Source organism: Electrophorus electricus, chromosome 8, assembly GCF_013358815.1.
Source record: "Electrophorus electricus isolate fEleEle1 chromosome 8, fEleEle1.pri, whole genome shotgun sequence".
Classification (NCBI taxonomy): Eukaryota; Metazoa; Chordata; class Actinopteri; order Gymnotiformes; family Gymnotidae; genus Electrophorus; species Electrophorus electricus.
This window is the reverse complement of record NC_049542.1, coordinates 25,871,157-25,884,562: the sequence shown is the minus strand read 5'-3', so window position 1 is coordinate 25,884,562 and position 13,406 is coordinate 25,871,157. Positions and strand designations below refer to the sequence as shown.

The 13,406-nt window shown below is 42.1% G+C and overlaps 2 protein-coding genes across 2 annotated transcripts; both read right to left on the bottom strand.

The window, feature by feature from the left end:
* Positions 1 to 413: 413 nt before the first annotated feature.
* On the bottom strand, positions 414 to 4,287 carry pex11b (peroxisomal biogenesis factor 11 beta). Its single transcript, XM_027030588.2, has 4 exons — positions 3,943 to 4,287; positions 3,573 to 3,688; positions 2,882 to 3,083; positions 414 to 2,769 (listed from the first exon to the last, which is right to left on the bottom strand). The coding sequence occupies exons 1-4, from the start codon at positions 3,996 to 3,998 to the stop codon at positions 2,340 to 2,342; spliced, it is 804 nt and encodes a 267-aa protein (XP_026886389.2). The 5' UTR covers positions 3,999 to 4,287; the 3' UTR covers positions 414 to 2,339.
* A 201-nt stretch (positions 4,288 to 4,488) lies between these two features.
* Positions 4,489 to 11,576, bottom strand: rit1 (Ras-like without CAAX 1). Its single transcript, XM_027030586.2, has 6 exons — positions 11,440 to 11,576; positions 9,504 to 9,593; positions 8,513 to 8,569; positions 7,798 to 7,871; positions 6,141 to 6,332; positions 4,489 to 5,868 (listed from the first exon to the last, which is right to left on the bottom strand). Exons 2-6 carry the CDS (start codon positions 9,583 to 9,585, stop codon positions 5,638 to 5,640), a joined length of 636 nt encoding a protein of 211 aa, XP_026886387.1. The 5' UTR covers positions 9,586 to 9,593; positions 11,440 to 11,576; the 3' UTR covers positions 4,489 to 5,637.
* Between the last annotated feature and the right edge of the window lie 1,830 nt (positions 11,577 to 13,406).

The following is a 13,406-nucleotide window of genomic DNA, read 5'->3' as shown; positions in this document are numbered from 1 at the left end:
TTCATTGATGATATCTGTTGTCCATATCACAAATGTTATTTTTTTCTATTAATTCTGTTTTGCCAGTTTATTTTGCAGCATTTTTAATATATTGTCACTCATGCTGAACAACAAAACAAACTCTTCACTGCACTCACACTAGTGTTCAAGAACAAACAAACAAACTATATTGCGTCCTAAAGCAGAACATTTTTATGGATATGAAATGACACATACAGGACAGATTAAATGAGCCCACGCCATTTTTATTTGAAAAAGCAAAACCCTTCCATTAGCTTTTGCCATAAAGCACTGGGTTATAGACTCCTCTGTGGTTTCTAGAATGCACTATGGGTGACCAACCAAACACCACACATGCAGTGAATTCCCCTCGCATGAACTGATCAGCAATAACTGAGAAAGACAAAGATATGGCAGGTTTCTACATATCAAGTTCCCCTTTATTTTAAAAATCAGGGTTAGGGTTATTTTACAATTACAGCAATCGTGGCAATGATTAGCATAAACATTCAGGAAAGATTAGTTACTCTCTGCATGAAGGATCTCTTCTTTCTGCAAATTCAGACAGTAGTCTTTCAGCTCTGAGCTGAGCTCATGCTGAATGGCTAAAATGGTAAAGATAAACTGTCTGACAAAAGCAGGTGTCTTTAAATGCACACTGAAATGAAAGTCAGTCGTTTCAGCACAGCCTCGTAATAAGTTCAGTATAAAACAATTTAAAGTGTCTTGCCGTTCGTTGTTAAAGGAGCAATGTGTCATTTTTTCCCCAATAATTATTCACCTTATGAAACAACATTATACTAACACCTAGTGACCTGGATGTGTCTCAAATTCCACACTAAATCTATTTTAAATATGGCTGCCACTATGTGGGGGATCTGCTCCATTATCTTATTTGAGGACTATACAGCAGTTTGATTCTTCATCTAATATGAGCTATATTTCACAGAAACCAAAAAAAATAAAATAAAAATACAGATGCTCCTCAGATTATGATGGATTATTTTACGATATTTCAACTTTAAAATTCGGTTTCTGCTGAACGTATCAATATTTCCCTGCGGAAGTGAGATGCCATACGATACCGTCACATATGCTATTGATATTCAACACTATTATAAAACAGGCTTTATGTTAATGCTTTTGCTCAAGTAATAGTGTGTTTTATCCAAGTTTAAGGTAGGCCATGATATACAAGTCTAGCGTATTATAAAACTCTTCGTTTTGCGATACAATTGCCTTACAGTTGGTTTACCTGAATGTAACCCCACTGTAATCTGAGGAGAGTCTGTAATCACTTTCATAAATATTTGCTACTCTTTGGTGGTAATGACTTATTGCTCCTTTAAGATTCTGTATGTGACTTCTGATAAGTGTGTTAATTCATAAAACAATGTGAAATTAACTCGTAATCCAAAAATTCCTGCAGTAGATTAGATGGACTAGATTAGCTCACACATGATGACCTGTCACTAAAGCATATTTTACCCTACCACTTCCCAAAAATACAAGATTAAACCGTAATGTCTAGAATAGCCTTTATAGCGATTAAACACACCTGAACAAAGCGACAAGGTGGACTAAACAAATGCAGCCAATCATTCATCAATTTAAATTTTTAGATGAATTATTTTATTTTAAAAATTACATAAAGTCATTAAAATTCCAAAGCAAATCATGGTTTAATTTGATGACGAATAAATAACTGTTTCCTGCATCAGCACAGTATACCTGCACTCCTGCAGTCTGTTTTGTCACCTGACAGTAAAGTTCATTCACATTCAAATATCATGGTTTCTCTTCCATTTTATCTGAAAAGCATTCGAAATGTCTTTAGTACTGTTAGGTTTGTCATACTGTATTCCTCCTGGTTTACAGAAGCACTGCTGTGGGAGGGTTTCAGCTATGACACTGCTAAACTCAGATGAGATTCATGACATTTTAATCCAAACAATTAGTCTGACTAGGATTTAGGGGACTTTTTTCTACAAGGTTGTGTTTTTTTCTGGCTGAATGTAGCATAGAGTTTGGACTATATTGATAAGGAACGAGAAGGACACCCTCAGCTAAACACTGTGTGACATGGCGCAGCTACTGAGGATGATGCAAAAGGCATCTGGGATACATCACACACACACACACACACACACACACACACACACACACACACACACACCCCTTCTGCCCTGCCACCCCCCAGCCAATTCCATTCACTACCTCAGTTCTCATTGGCAGACCGGTCTGGGTGTTCTATCATGCTCCTTGTTGCCATGACCTCTGAGTGGCCAACAGCAGCTTGTTTCATAGCCGCTGGCCAGCAGGGGGCTACAGCAGATGGCTCATGGTTTGAGCTTGAGCCAAGGGTAGAGGATGGTGAGGATGGAGAGGATAGAGGAACTGAGGCCACAGGCCCCTACGAAGCCTGGCCCCGTGGAGCACAGCCCCAGCCTGTCCAGGGGGATGAACACATCACAAAGGTTCTTCAGCAGGTCCAGAAGCAGAGGCGGGTTGTAGCGGAGCACGGTCACCAGCAGGTGTAGCTGTCGCCGCAGCCGGACCATCCGCAAGGGGAGCGCAGGGAATGGAACCAGGTCCGGCGGGGAGGATGGGGAGTCAGAGGAAGAGTAGCTGTTGTCCAGGCCTGGAGAGAGGGCTGATGGGCTGGACAGGGAGCCTTTTGCTAGAGAGTTACGAGACTCTCTCTCCATCAGCAGCCGGATCTCATACGCATCCCGGGTGAGGTTAAGGATGAGTGCGAAAAGGTAATATCTGCAGGAGAAGAAAACAGAAAGGTGTATGAAAGAATGAGAGAGAGAGAGAGAGAGAGAGAGAGAGAGAGAGAGAGAGAGACTGAGCGACTATTTAAGAGGACAAGACTCACCTGAAAGATCGCTGGCTCCATTTGTTCTGGTCAATATGAGGCAGGAGGCCAGTTTTCCCCACCCACAGCACGTTGTCACAGGCGAAGTACAAAGCTCGGTTTAAATGGGCCACAGTGATGCAGAGTCTCAGCACGCAGTCGGACAGGTGCACAGCCCGCTTAGCTGCTTCCAGTGACTCTGCAGAATTCCCCAACCGCATCACTGATGGAGAGAGACCCACATCACTGACTCAAGAGAAAACCGCATCACTGACTCAAGTGAGAGCCGTTACACACACAAAACGTTAATTACAGACAATAAAACATTATTACAGATTTTTTTTTTTTAAATGACACTGGAGCACATTTAAAGACAAAAAGCTCAATTATTTACACAAAGCACAATTACAGACATTACAGAACTGTTACACACAAATCTTATGGGCCGATTTAACAAAATATTAGCTACATTAAAAACGTTAAGGCAACAAACAGAAGAACTACTGCAACTACTAAGATGCAGATAAATGCTCGTTCCAGTAGCCTAGTGTTGCAAAGTCACAACACAAGGACGCTGAATTAATCCTAAAATTCCACTTCACAGCACCACGTGTGCGCATATGTGCGAATGAAAGCTTTTGCGGTCACACGTGAGGGCCGAGGAGAGGCTGACGCAATAAACGCGCGCGACAAAGGCCGCGCGTGAACTCACGCTTCCTGGCGAGGCTCACGTGAGCTTCCAGCTGCTGGACTGTAGTCAGCAGCTCGGCGCGCGCGCCCCCCTTCCGCAGCGCGTGTCCGAGCAGCACGCACGCGTATTGTGCGGCCCTGTCCAAAAACAAACAAAACACATCACAGGTCCCGCGATGTAAACATCTTGGACACCCCCGCGTGTGAAAACGTTGTCGTAATCTGTCTAGGGATGCAACATGGTCCACAATAAACAAAAACAATTACATGTGACCTGAACATTAATATCGTAAACGTTTCTAGTTATCATATTTCTGTTAGCCTATAAGCTCTCTAGTTTTGTCATGAACTGCTCTGTACTAAAGCACGGCTAAAGGACATGTGCGTCTTACCTGAAAACTCGCTCTTTGGCTTGACTTTGCGCGCTGAATCGCACCCACGACTCCATCGGACAACAGCTCCGTACTAGCTGCTGGTTTCAATGAAAGCTAAGTTGCTAACTCCTTAGCCAGCTACTGGTGACTCAAAGGCGGCCTACAAAACGAGCCAGCCCAGCTGACTACCAAAGTTTGTGCTTTTATATATGCAAGGGCTTGAAGATACGAGACGTGCAATACCCTTCCTGTGCCCTTAGATCTATTTTGACGGTAAAGCATCTGTACATTTCCTCTTAGCTAGCTCCGACCGTAGTCTGCCTCCGACCTCCAGTAGATGGCAAATGAAGAGGGACAAAATTGATGGGCATGTCCGTACCGTTTTAGATCCGCTTTGCGTTATCATGATGCTTTTTTAACTAGTGGCAGTGACATTTAATTGACGATGAGGTAAACATAAACGCAATGCATTTATCCTATGGAACAAATCCAAACTTCACTGAGCCATCAGAGGGCGTCAGCATATTTACAAAAAGCTGTCTGTCTTTAAAAAAGAGAGATACGTCAGAAAACGTCTATAATTTTATTCAAGAATCTCTGATGAAAATAAATTAAGGAACATAGTATCCAGGATCACACATTTTAGGGAAAAAAAATCTCACACCTAAAAAGTCTGGCACTTGCACTATGCAGCAATAACCAGGTATACCATTCAGATTTTGTGTGTAGCAATTGCACAACATAGGTAAGACTAAAAACTATGTAGAAGTCACATTCATATGCCACCTTGGAGAAGTACGTTTCCTTTTGTCTGTTTACTAAAATACTACAGTAACTGTTAGTAAATACAACTCTACTCTACTGGGAGATCCAGCGCTGCCAAAGTTCACCACCGTTTGTTTTTCTGCAAACTTCTCTTAGATAGCTCAAGTCCCGACACAACATCTGGCTGCACTGCATACAGACTGCGGTCCATAGATGCAAAGCAAATTTAATCCAGGCAGGAGCTTTGCACAACAACAAAAAAACAACCAACCAACCAACCAAAACTAAGGATGAAACATTACACAGTCCATTATTGTATCAGCTAAGAAAACTACTGCATCTCTGTTGTAAATTTAGCTTTCCACCCATTAAGCAGACTAGATTTTGCCTAAGTCTTCTCCCTCCATTTCTTTCTTCCTCATTTCACATACCGCATCCTGTCTTTCGGTTCTTTTATCTAAAGAGCCACCCTTCCATGAAGCTGATGTGATCTCTATTCTATTGCTAGTCTTCGTGTCAATGTCACCCACACACTTCTGCAACCTTCTTATTTCATCCCACTTACAGAAAACTCAGGAGATCTGCAGTATCTCAAAGTCGACCTCAAAAATGCCGCCCATACATTTAAAAAACAACATTACTGTCAAGTTTAATACTTTTTTCACTAAATATTACAGTATAATAAGTCAGCCTACATATTGTATGAAGATAACAGTTAAGTAGCCTATTTATGTAAGTGTGTGCCCTGCACATAAAAGTCTAGTCTCTAAATAATATAATGAAATTATCTGGAGTGCTTAAATCAAATATAATCAAAACTGCTGTCTGTGTCAACATATCACAAGCTACCCTGTGAAGGACGTCATAAAGGGGGGGTCGGGGGTGCAGACGAACAACCCAACAACAGTACGTTCTTGCACCTCCTCTTGGAGGACCATCAGGCCCCCTTCAGCTCTCCGAGTGCTGCTTTCTGAGGAACAGCGCTGTCAGGCGGCGCCACAAGGAGTGGCCATGGCGGCTCTTCCTCTCGGTGCCCTGCCCCAGCTCGGCCTCCCGCTGGCGGATCTGGCGCACAAGCGCGGCGAACACCTCATCAATGTAGTAACGGAGCGCTGCTGACGTTTCGAAAAACGGGCACTGGAACTCTCGCGCCAGTTCTTTTCCCTCCTCCACTGACACCTGGCAGACAGGAGGACGCATTTTAGGAATTTAGGGCAAAAAGATAAACTGGGGATACATGACAATGCATTTTTGAACATGTGGGTGCACATAGGACATCTGAATAAAAATTTATTTTTTAAATTCCTATCATCTGCTTGAACCTTAACAGAAGGCAAGCAACAGAACACCAATATAAGAACAAGAGATCAATAGGACAGTAGAGAATCATAATCCTGAGGCTGTGCTGAGCATGACTTTGGAGGACCATGGTATCCTGTCATGTCTCTCACCTGTCTGAGGTGCACCAGGTCTGACTTGTTTCCGACAAGCACCACGGGTGTGTCGGCAGTGCGGCGGACGCGTTGGATCAGCTGTTTGAAGTGTCGCGCCTCCTGGAAGCTGCGGCGGTCCGTGATGGAGTATGAGATGATGAAACCCTCCCCTGCCCGCATGTACTGGTCCCGCATGGCAGTGAACTCTGCCTGCACACACCAGCAGCCATGCTTGTTAACCACACACACACACCTCGTCTGATGGGTGCTGCGCACAGAAAACTGGCACCTGACAGCATTAAGACATCTGAGTCTGTTACTTGAGCATAAGGTAAGTAATAATTATAATTTGATAAAAAGTAGTATGTTAAGGCTATGATACTGGATACTGCATAGAGACATTATGTCAAAATAACTCTCTTAGAAAGGATTAAAATGAATTCATACTTGAATATTTATTAATATTAATTAATAATTTATTAATAGTTAATTGCTATTCATTCATATGAATATTAATGTTAAGTACCCTCTGGGTTCCTCAGCTTGCCTCTGCAGCCAACTGTTGTTTTTAATCTCTTTTCCACATTCACTGAGGTTATGTAAAGCACAAACCCCTAAAGAATAGCTCTAAAAGACCTTCTCTAAAGTCTGGACCAGAGAGGCAACGTTGAGGTCTCATGACACATGACATACTTCCTGAAGTGTGCATTGAGTAAAAGGAATTCAGATATGTGGTGTAAGGCAGTGCTAGTGTATTGAAGGAACTTGAACCTGGGGCACAGGGTAGGTGGTGCTTGGTCAACTGGCTCAGTAAATCACTAACAACTTTGGCAGGATTTGGCCTTGCAGGCAGTTTGTACTTTAGCATGAATTCTTCTTATTGCACTCTGCATGTTAGTAAATTTTGTGAAGAACTGATGCTACAGCTTTAAATCCTGTTATCATCACTAATGTGCCGGTGCAGTTTTTTCAGTTTTCAGTACAGGTAAGCTAAATATTTAACGATTAGGTTTAAAAGAAGGCAGGGAAAAGACAAGGTCATATTATCCAGAACTCCGATGCCTCACCAACAACTGCACCGTCCCAGGCTGCGTGGGGCACATGTGGTCCACTAATGCATGCTGAAGTGAATCAGAAAAGCATCTGGTTCTGCTTGTTCTGAGGCACACAGCCAGAGCGGAATTAATGCCCGTGTGTACCTCAGAAATGATGTCTGATTCCCCACTATACGCATGTACTCAGACATGTCTGAGGTAGAAGGACCATCAAGCCTGATGTTTGTGTACATGTGCACACATGCACATGGGCAACAGCAGCACAAAGTTTCTACAAGACCCACAGCAAATGGAGCTGGAGTATTTTAAGGTGCAGAATCACCATTTCTCGACCCAGCCCTTATCAAAATGGGTGCTTCCCATCACAACACATGTTCACTTACGGCTTTTGGTGAAAAAATGCACCCTCATCCTCGGATTCAGTCTTTTTTTAAAATATCTAACATTTAAGTCAATGTCCACGAGTGTCCTCGCCACATGGACATAACGACACCGAAGGCTGGGTCGAAAGACAGCAACCTTGTCCTTTCTGTTGATGTTAAGCACTTCTGCTGTTTATGTAGTATATCAGACAGTCTGTGACATCACTTCCCCAGCACTTGCGTTCCTCTCCTGCTTACCTGTCCTGCTGTGTCCAAGATGTCCAGATTCGCTGGCTTATCGTCTATGCGGATCTGCGTCTTATACGCATCCTCTGAGATCAAGGAAGACACAGTGGGACATAGTGAGGCAGATAATGGCATGGAGAGGCATTACAGCCTCATGTGGTGGTGTGGCAGCTTGTGGACCAGACATGTTTTAGACCTTTGAACTCTCGGATTAGACGCGTCAAACTCCAACCCCTGTAGGTCTACAGTTGGGTTGTACCACAGAAACAGTTGCCATGTTGTAATTATATTGATGCACATAGCGAATACAATGTGCTATGCTACATGTTAATACACAGTGGGGAAGCCCTGATGTGGCATGGTTAAACACTGGCCTGCATAATTTTCCTAAAATGATTTGTTTGTTAAATCATGTGAATGCCCCGATTTATCAAAACACCTTTAGACCATTAATCTGGAACAAATGAGATTAGTCAGTTTTTCTTCTCACACAAGAAAAACAAAATGTTCATGCAGTGCTCATCTACATACCATTATTGCAACATTAATTAATTAAAACAATATATTGTGCATCACTAGTTTGTACTTCAGTGTTTAGTGTTTTTCCTGTTTTAAAGTATCACATTCTACACAACAACTGTTAGAGATGAGAAAGGCATGAGTAAATTCAGACTGCAGTCTACACAAAATGAAGGAGGTCAACGAGTTTATGTTTTTATTCTCCCACCTATGGTAGGGTCGTGGTCTTCAGGGAACCGGTGACTGATAAACTGCATGATAATGGCTGGAAAATAAAAAAGAAAGAAAGAAAGAGAGTGAGTTGAGATTTCATGATAAACAATCAGTTATGATATACAAGCACACGACATTCAAAACACACATTAGAATTACAGAAAGGAAGAAAAAAATGTAACTAAAAAATCACCAAAATGAGAGAGAAAATGAGAGATATATATGAATAGAGTGAAAGGAACAGACTTCTTATATAATTCAAGCATTGCAACACTCAAGATGAGGATTAATGTTCCATCTTTTTCTCTGTAAATATCAATTCTTCTCTAAATCTACACATGCACGCATGCCCAAATGCTGCAAACAGGCACTGGTAGCTCAGTGGTTAAGATACTCAACTAGCAATTGAAAGGTTGCCACTTCAAGTCCCACGACTGTAAGTTGCCACTGTTGGGCCCCTGAACAAGACCTTTAACCCTCAATTGCTCAAGTTGTATTCAGTCTGGAATGTAAGCTGTTTTAATAACTTTTTAACTTCATCTAAATAAATAAGTAAATAAATAAATATAAATGCTAAAATGCACTAATCACGCCCTTTGTTCTGTTTCTATGGAGACTGTCAGGGTCCTGCAAAACCAAAATGAATGTCACCTTAAAGCCTCAAATGCAGTGCACAAGCATTTACACATCATCACCAGGTGAAATGTGTTCATCTCCATGGCAACACACGGAGAGACGAGATGGTTGCTAGGTGGCTCCCTAACAAAAAAATTGAGCATAAACCTATGATTGCTGAAGCAAAGAGCCACCACGCCTGTGTGTGTGCGCGCGTGCTCACCATATGGTGAAACAAACCAGGTGAACTACAACAACAATCAAAACAACTGAGGTTGCAGAAAATGCAGAGGTTCGAACATGGTAAAAATGTCCTTGAGATGATGAGCAGAGGAAATGAAGGGCACACGGGAGGGACACGTGCTACTCACCGCTCTTGCCGACTCCTCCCTCTCCCAGCATCACTAGCTTATATTCGCGGGAAAGACCGCCAGTGACCCGCGAGGACTCCATCCAAACAACTATAACGCACAGACACACCCCATGAAACGTACGTTACCTCTTAGTCTCATGCGTTCATCTTATGACTCATGACAATTTTAACAGAACTCCCAACGCAGATGAAGATTAAACAGTATCCAGGGTCATTCGAGCTCCAGGCGTATCTGCCTGCCATCATGACAAGACCACGAAAACCCGCCACACAGTCCCAAATGGTTAAGTCACGGGGTATTAGCGTATGTTTTTACATGGGTCATTGTAATTTCTACAGAACTGTACTGAATGGATTTTAGTATAGATATTACCTATGCATTGTGTGCTATATTTTCTAATTAGTGACATGCAGTTGGTTTTTTAGCATTCAGCAACTTATCTGCATGTGCTGCACTGACGGTTTTATTAATTTTAAGTTGATCGCCATGGCCAATATGGCGAAACTAAGTGACACCAGAAAAGTGCAACTATAAGTGTAGTGTAACTATGCGCACACAAACTGGGGGCACTTTCCACTGTAATATTTTCTCATGTGTCTTTTTATAGCAGACACCACGATATGTGCAGTTGACACCAGTGGCGAAGCTGGGTGCCAAGAGCAGTGGAGGAAGTGAGTCATTAAACGGAGCTCTTCATGTGACAATGCGCCCCGAGCACTGGGCGTCCGCAGCCCAGACCGCAGCCCCGCGAGGACCCACCTGGCCCTGTGATAAGTGACGCATAAAGATAAAGTATTTTGTTCTTAGCCGCAACTGAAACAAAGATGAAGCAGGTAGAGTCTCCAAGAGTGCACCAGAGAGTTTAGCGCAGTGTTGGATCAAACACACGAAATGCGTCGGGGACGTGTTGTTACGTAATGAAGCCGTCACATTCATTTCTCCTCACCTGCGCCCCAGCAAGTCTCACCATGCCAGTTCAGTCAGCAGCTTGCCTCCTCGCCGCTTACTGGTCAGGCCTGTGCGTTTGCAGGTGCGACTCCGCTCTCCCAAAACTAAGGTCCAAAAAACGAGCGTGTAACAGCGCGACGATCCCTGAGCACGAATGCGGAGGGAGCCCGGAGGTTACTTCCACGTTAAAATGCCAAAAGTTGGGCCTTTAGTTTTAGTTCCCGGACTTTGGAGTAGTTTAGGCCGCGTTCATTAGAAGGTCGCGCCTGGTCCACACAGTTTGGGTCAGAACAGACCGCCACGTTATAGGCTACATGGCTCAAATAGTGAAACCTGCCCGTCTGCTCTAATATGTCCAGTTATAACCGTTATAACCAAGAAACTGGTTATTGTGCACGTTCTGAATAACTTAAATTGAGACTAAAATGTTTCCCGAAACTTAAGATTAAGTTAAATCTGGAGAAAAAAAAGTATACGGAAGAATAGTCTGAGTAGGCTGGACATATGCTTTGTCGAGAATGCACAATCCTAGCACCGAGAGCAGAGCTGAAACGGCCTCGAGTGTTTGGAAAATTCAACAAACCGCACGTCTCATCAAAATATGAAATTATTTTATGACTCGAAGTTACTCGTTAAGGTGGTTGTCCTAACTGCAGCTGTGAACAGCCAACGAGCAGCGTTTTGGTCAAACAAAGTAGGACCAGCCGATGGAAAAAAAAGTGAAGAGTTTCAGCACACGCCGACTTTATCACAGCAAAGCTCTAGTTTAAACCACGATTAGAAACGTAATATATCGTCTTGGTTTACCAAGTCAAAGGAATAGAATAAAACTCGCTCGGGGTGCGTCAAGAAATGAGTTTACAAAATAAATAAATAAATAAAAATAACTTTAAAAAAAACACTCGTGCTACCCAGTGAGTCAGATATAATCTGCTGCCAGTGCTGAACGCTGCATTAGAAGCAAACTGAACATTACGCTGCTCACCTTTGTCACAGTACCTCGGTCTTCATTGTTACTTTTAAGTCATTTCATCATTTTGTGTAACGAAAAAGGATGGTGGCAATCAGCTCTCTCCGCTGTAAACACACATAACCCCATGGACGTCGAGACGCCACGCTGTCGGGTCCTAAAGCCCGCGGCTGGCTGTCCCGAGTTCAGGGCCGGGCCTTGACCGTGTTTAGGCAACCGTAGCTCGACGCTGCTGTATTTTAACTGTTAAAAAGTTCTGTAACGTTAAGGTTTTTGAAGCATCGGTTAGAAAAACAGTTCATCCGGCTACGTGTGTGAATAAAGTTTAGCAGGACATACTTGTAGGCATGAAAAGAAGTCCAGATGCCAAGTATAGTGAGTCAGTTTTTGATTTTATTTGCACGTCCATTGTGTTAACAAATTCAACATACAATACAAGTCTGCATTAGTGTAACATTTAGCATGGACTTATAAGAGCGTAGTGCACGTTACGTGTCCTGAAAAGCATTTTCCTCCACAGTAAAACATACCGACTTTGCATTATGGAGTTGGGCCAACAATACAAGGAGGTCTAATTAAAATACTCTTTTAAAATCTCAGTTTATTCTACAACAGACAACAACAAATAACTCTGGGAGGCTGAGCTCAGGGGGCAAAGGGGGGGCAGTAGCCAATAAAATAAATAAACAAATAAAAACAAAAACAACAAATTTACACCCAGAGAACCCATCGCCTTTTGAGGGAGAGGGGTATTAGTATGTGTGCGTGTTTTTTTTGTGTGTACGTGTGTGTGTGTGTGTGTGTGTGTGTGTGTTTTAGGATTACTTTAGTAATTAATTTAAAATGTGCTCTGAAAGTTGCCAACCATTTTGCAGGGCTTGTTACTGTCAAATGTAACATTCAGCTCCCATTGACCCAGACATCCACTAAAGCTGGGGTATGTCACCCATGAATACAGGCTCACGCAGGAAATGATTTGCCACATATAAGAGTTCACCACATGCACTGCCTCTAATGAAGCAAGTTATATCTACACTTTTGTGAGTGGAAACTGAATCAAAGGTCTGTCAAAGAACAATGTGTGTGATTGTGAAGAATTGTAATTCCTCATCTGACCTTATGCCATCTTATGGAAAACAATAAATGGAAATTAATGGTCTATCTCTATTAGCAGAAGAAAGTTAGATGCAGTAAACATTAATGAGTATTTATTACACACTATGACACACAGATATGAGCCTCTACCTTCCTGAAACTGTAATAGAATGAACTCCTGTCCTCAGTTCTTATGCTGACACTACAAACACCAGTATCTCTCTCTTGCTCTCTCTCCTGTTCATGCAGTATCATTATTCTTAAATCACACACACACACACACACACACACACACACACACACTCCTTCATCAGGACTGGGCCCAGATGTAACTGCTTGGGACATGTCAGTGATCGGTGTTGAAGCCGATGTGCTCTGAGTTATGTTCCTTCTCCATCATCAGTGTTAAATTCAGTTTGTGCATGAGACTCTCTTACTGACATCCTCTTAAAGAGATAAAGGAGAAAAGGTGTCAATCCAGTTAACCTGACATTTTTATATCTGCAGCTGTGGGAAGTGAATACAACATGCTGTACCTTGTCTTTGATATGGGGACTTAGGCCTCATCACAAGTATTTGGTACCCTCCATATTGTTTTCTGTAATGACATATTTTTAAAAATCTAAAAGTGCAAATATCTGCCTAAATCTGCATATTTATTTTCATTTTCAGAGTTCTAATCACTATTTTGAAAATTAGTGATGAAATATAAGATAAGTATATAAGTATTAATGTAAAGTCCATGTGCACTATATGGGCTTGAGAAGGCCATCAGCTGAATTTTAACAAACATTCTAATGAAACTATATATATATATATATATATATATATATATATATATATATATATATCTATATATATATATATATATATATATATATATAGAG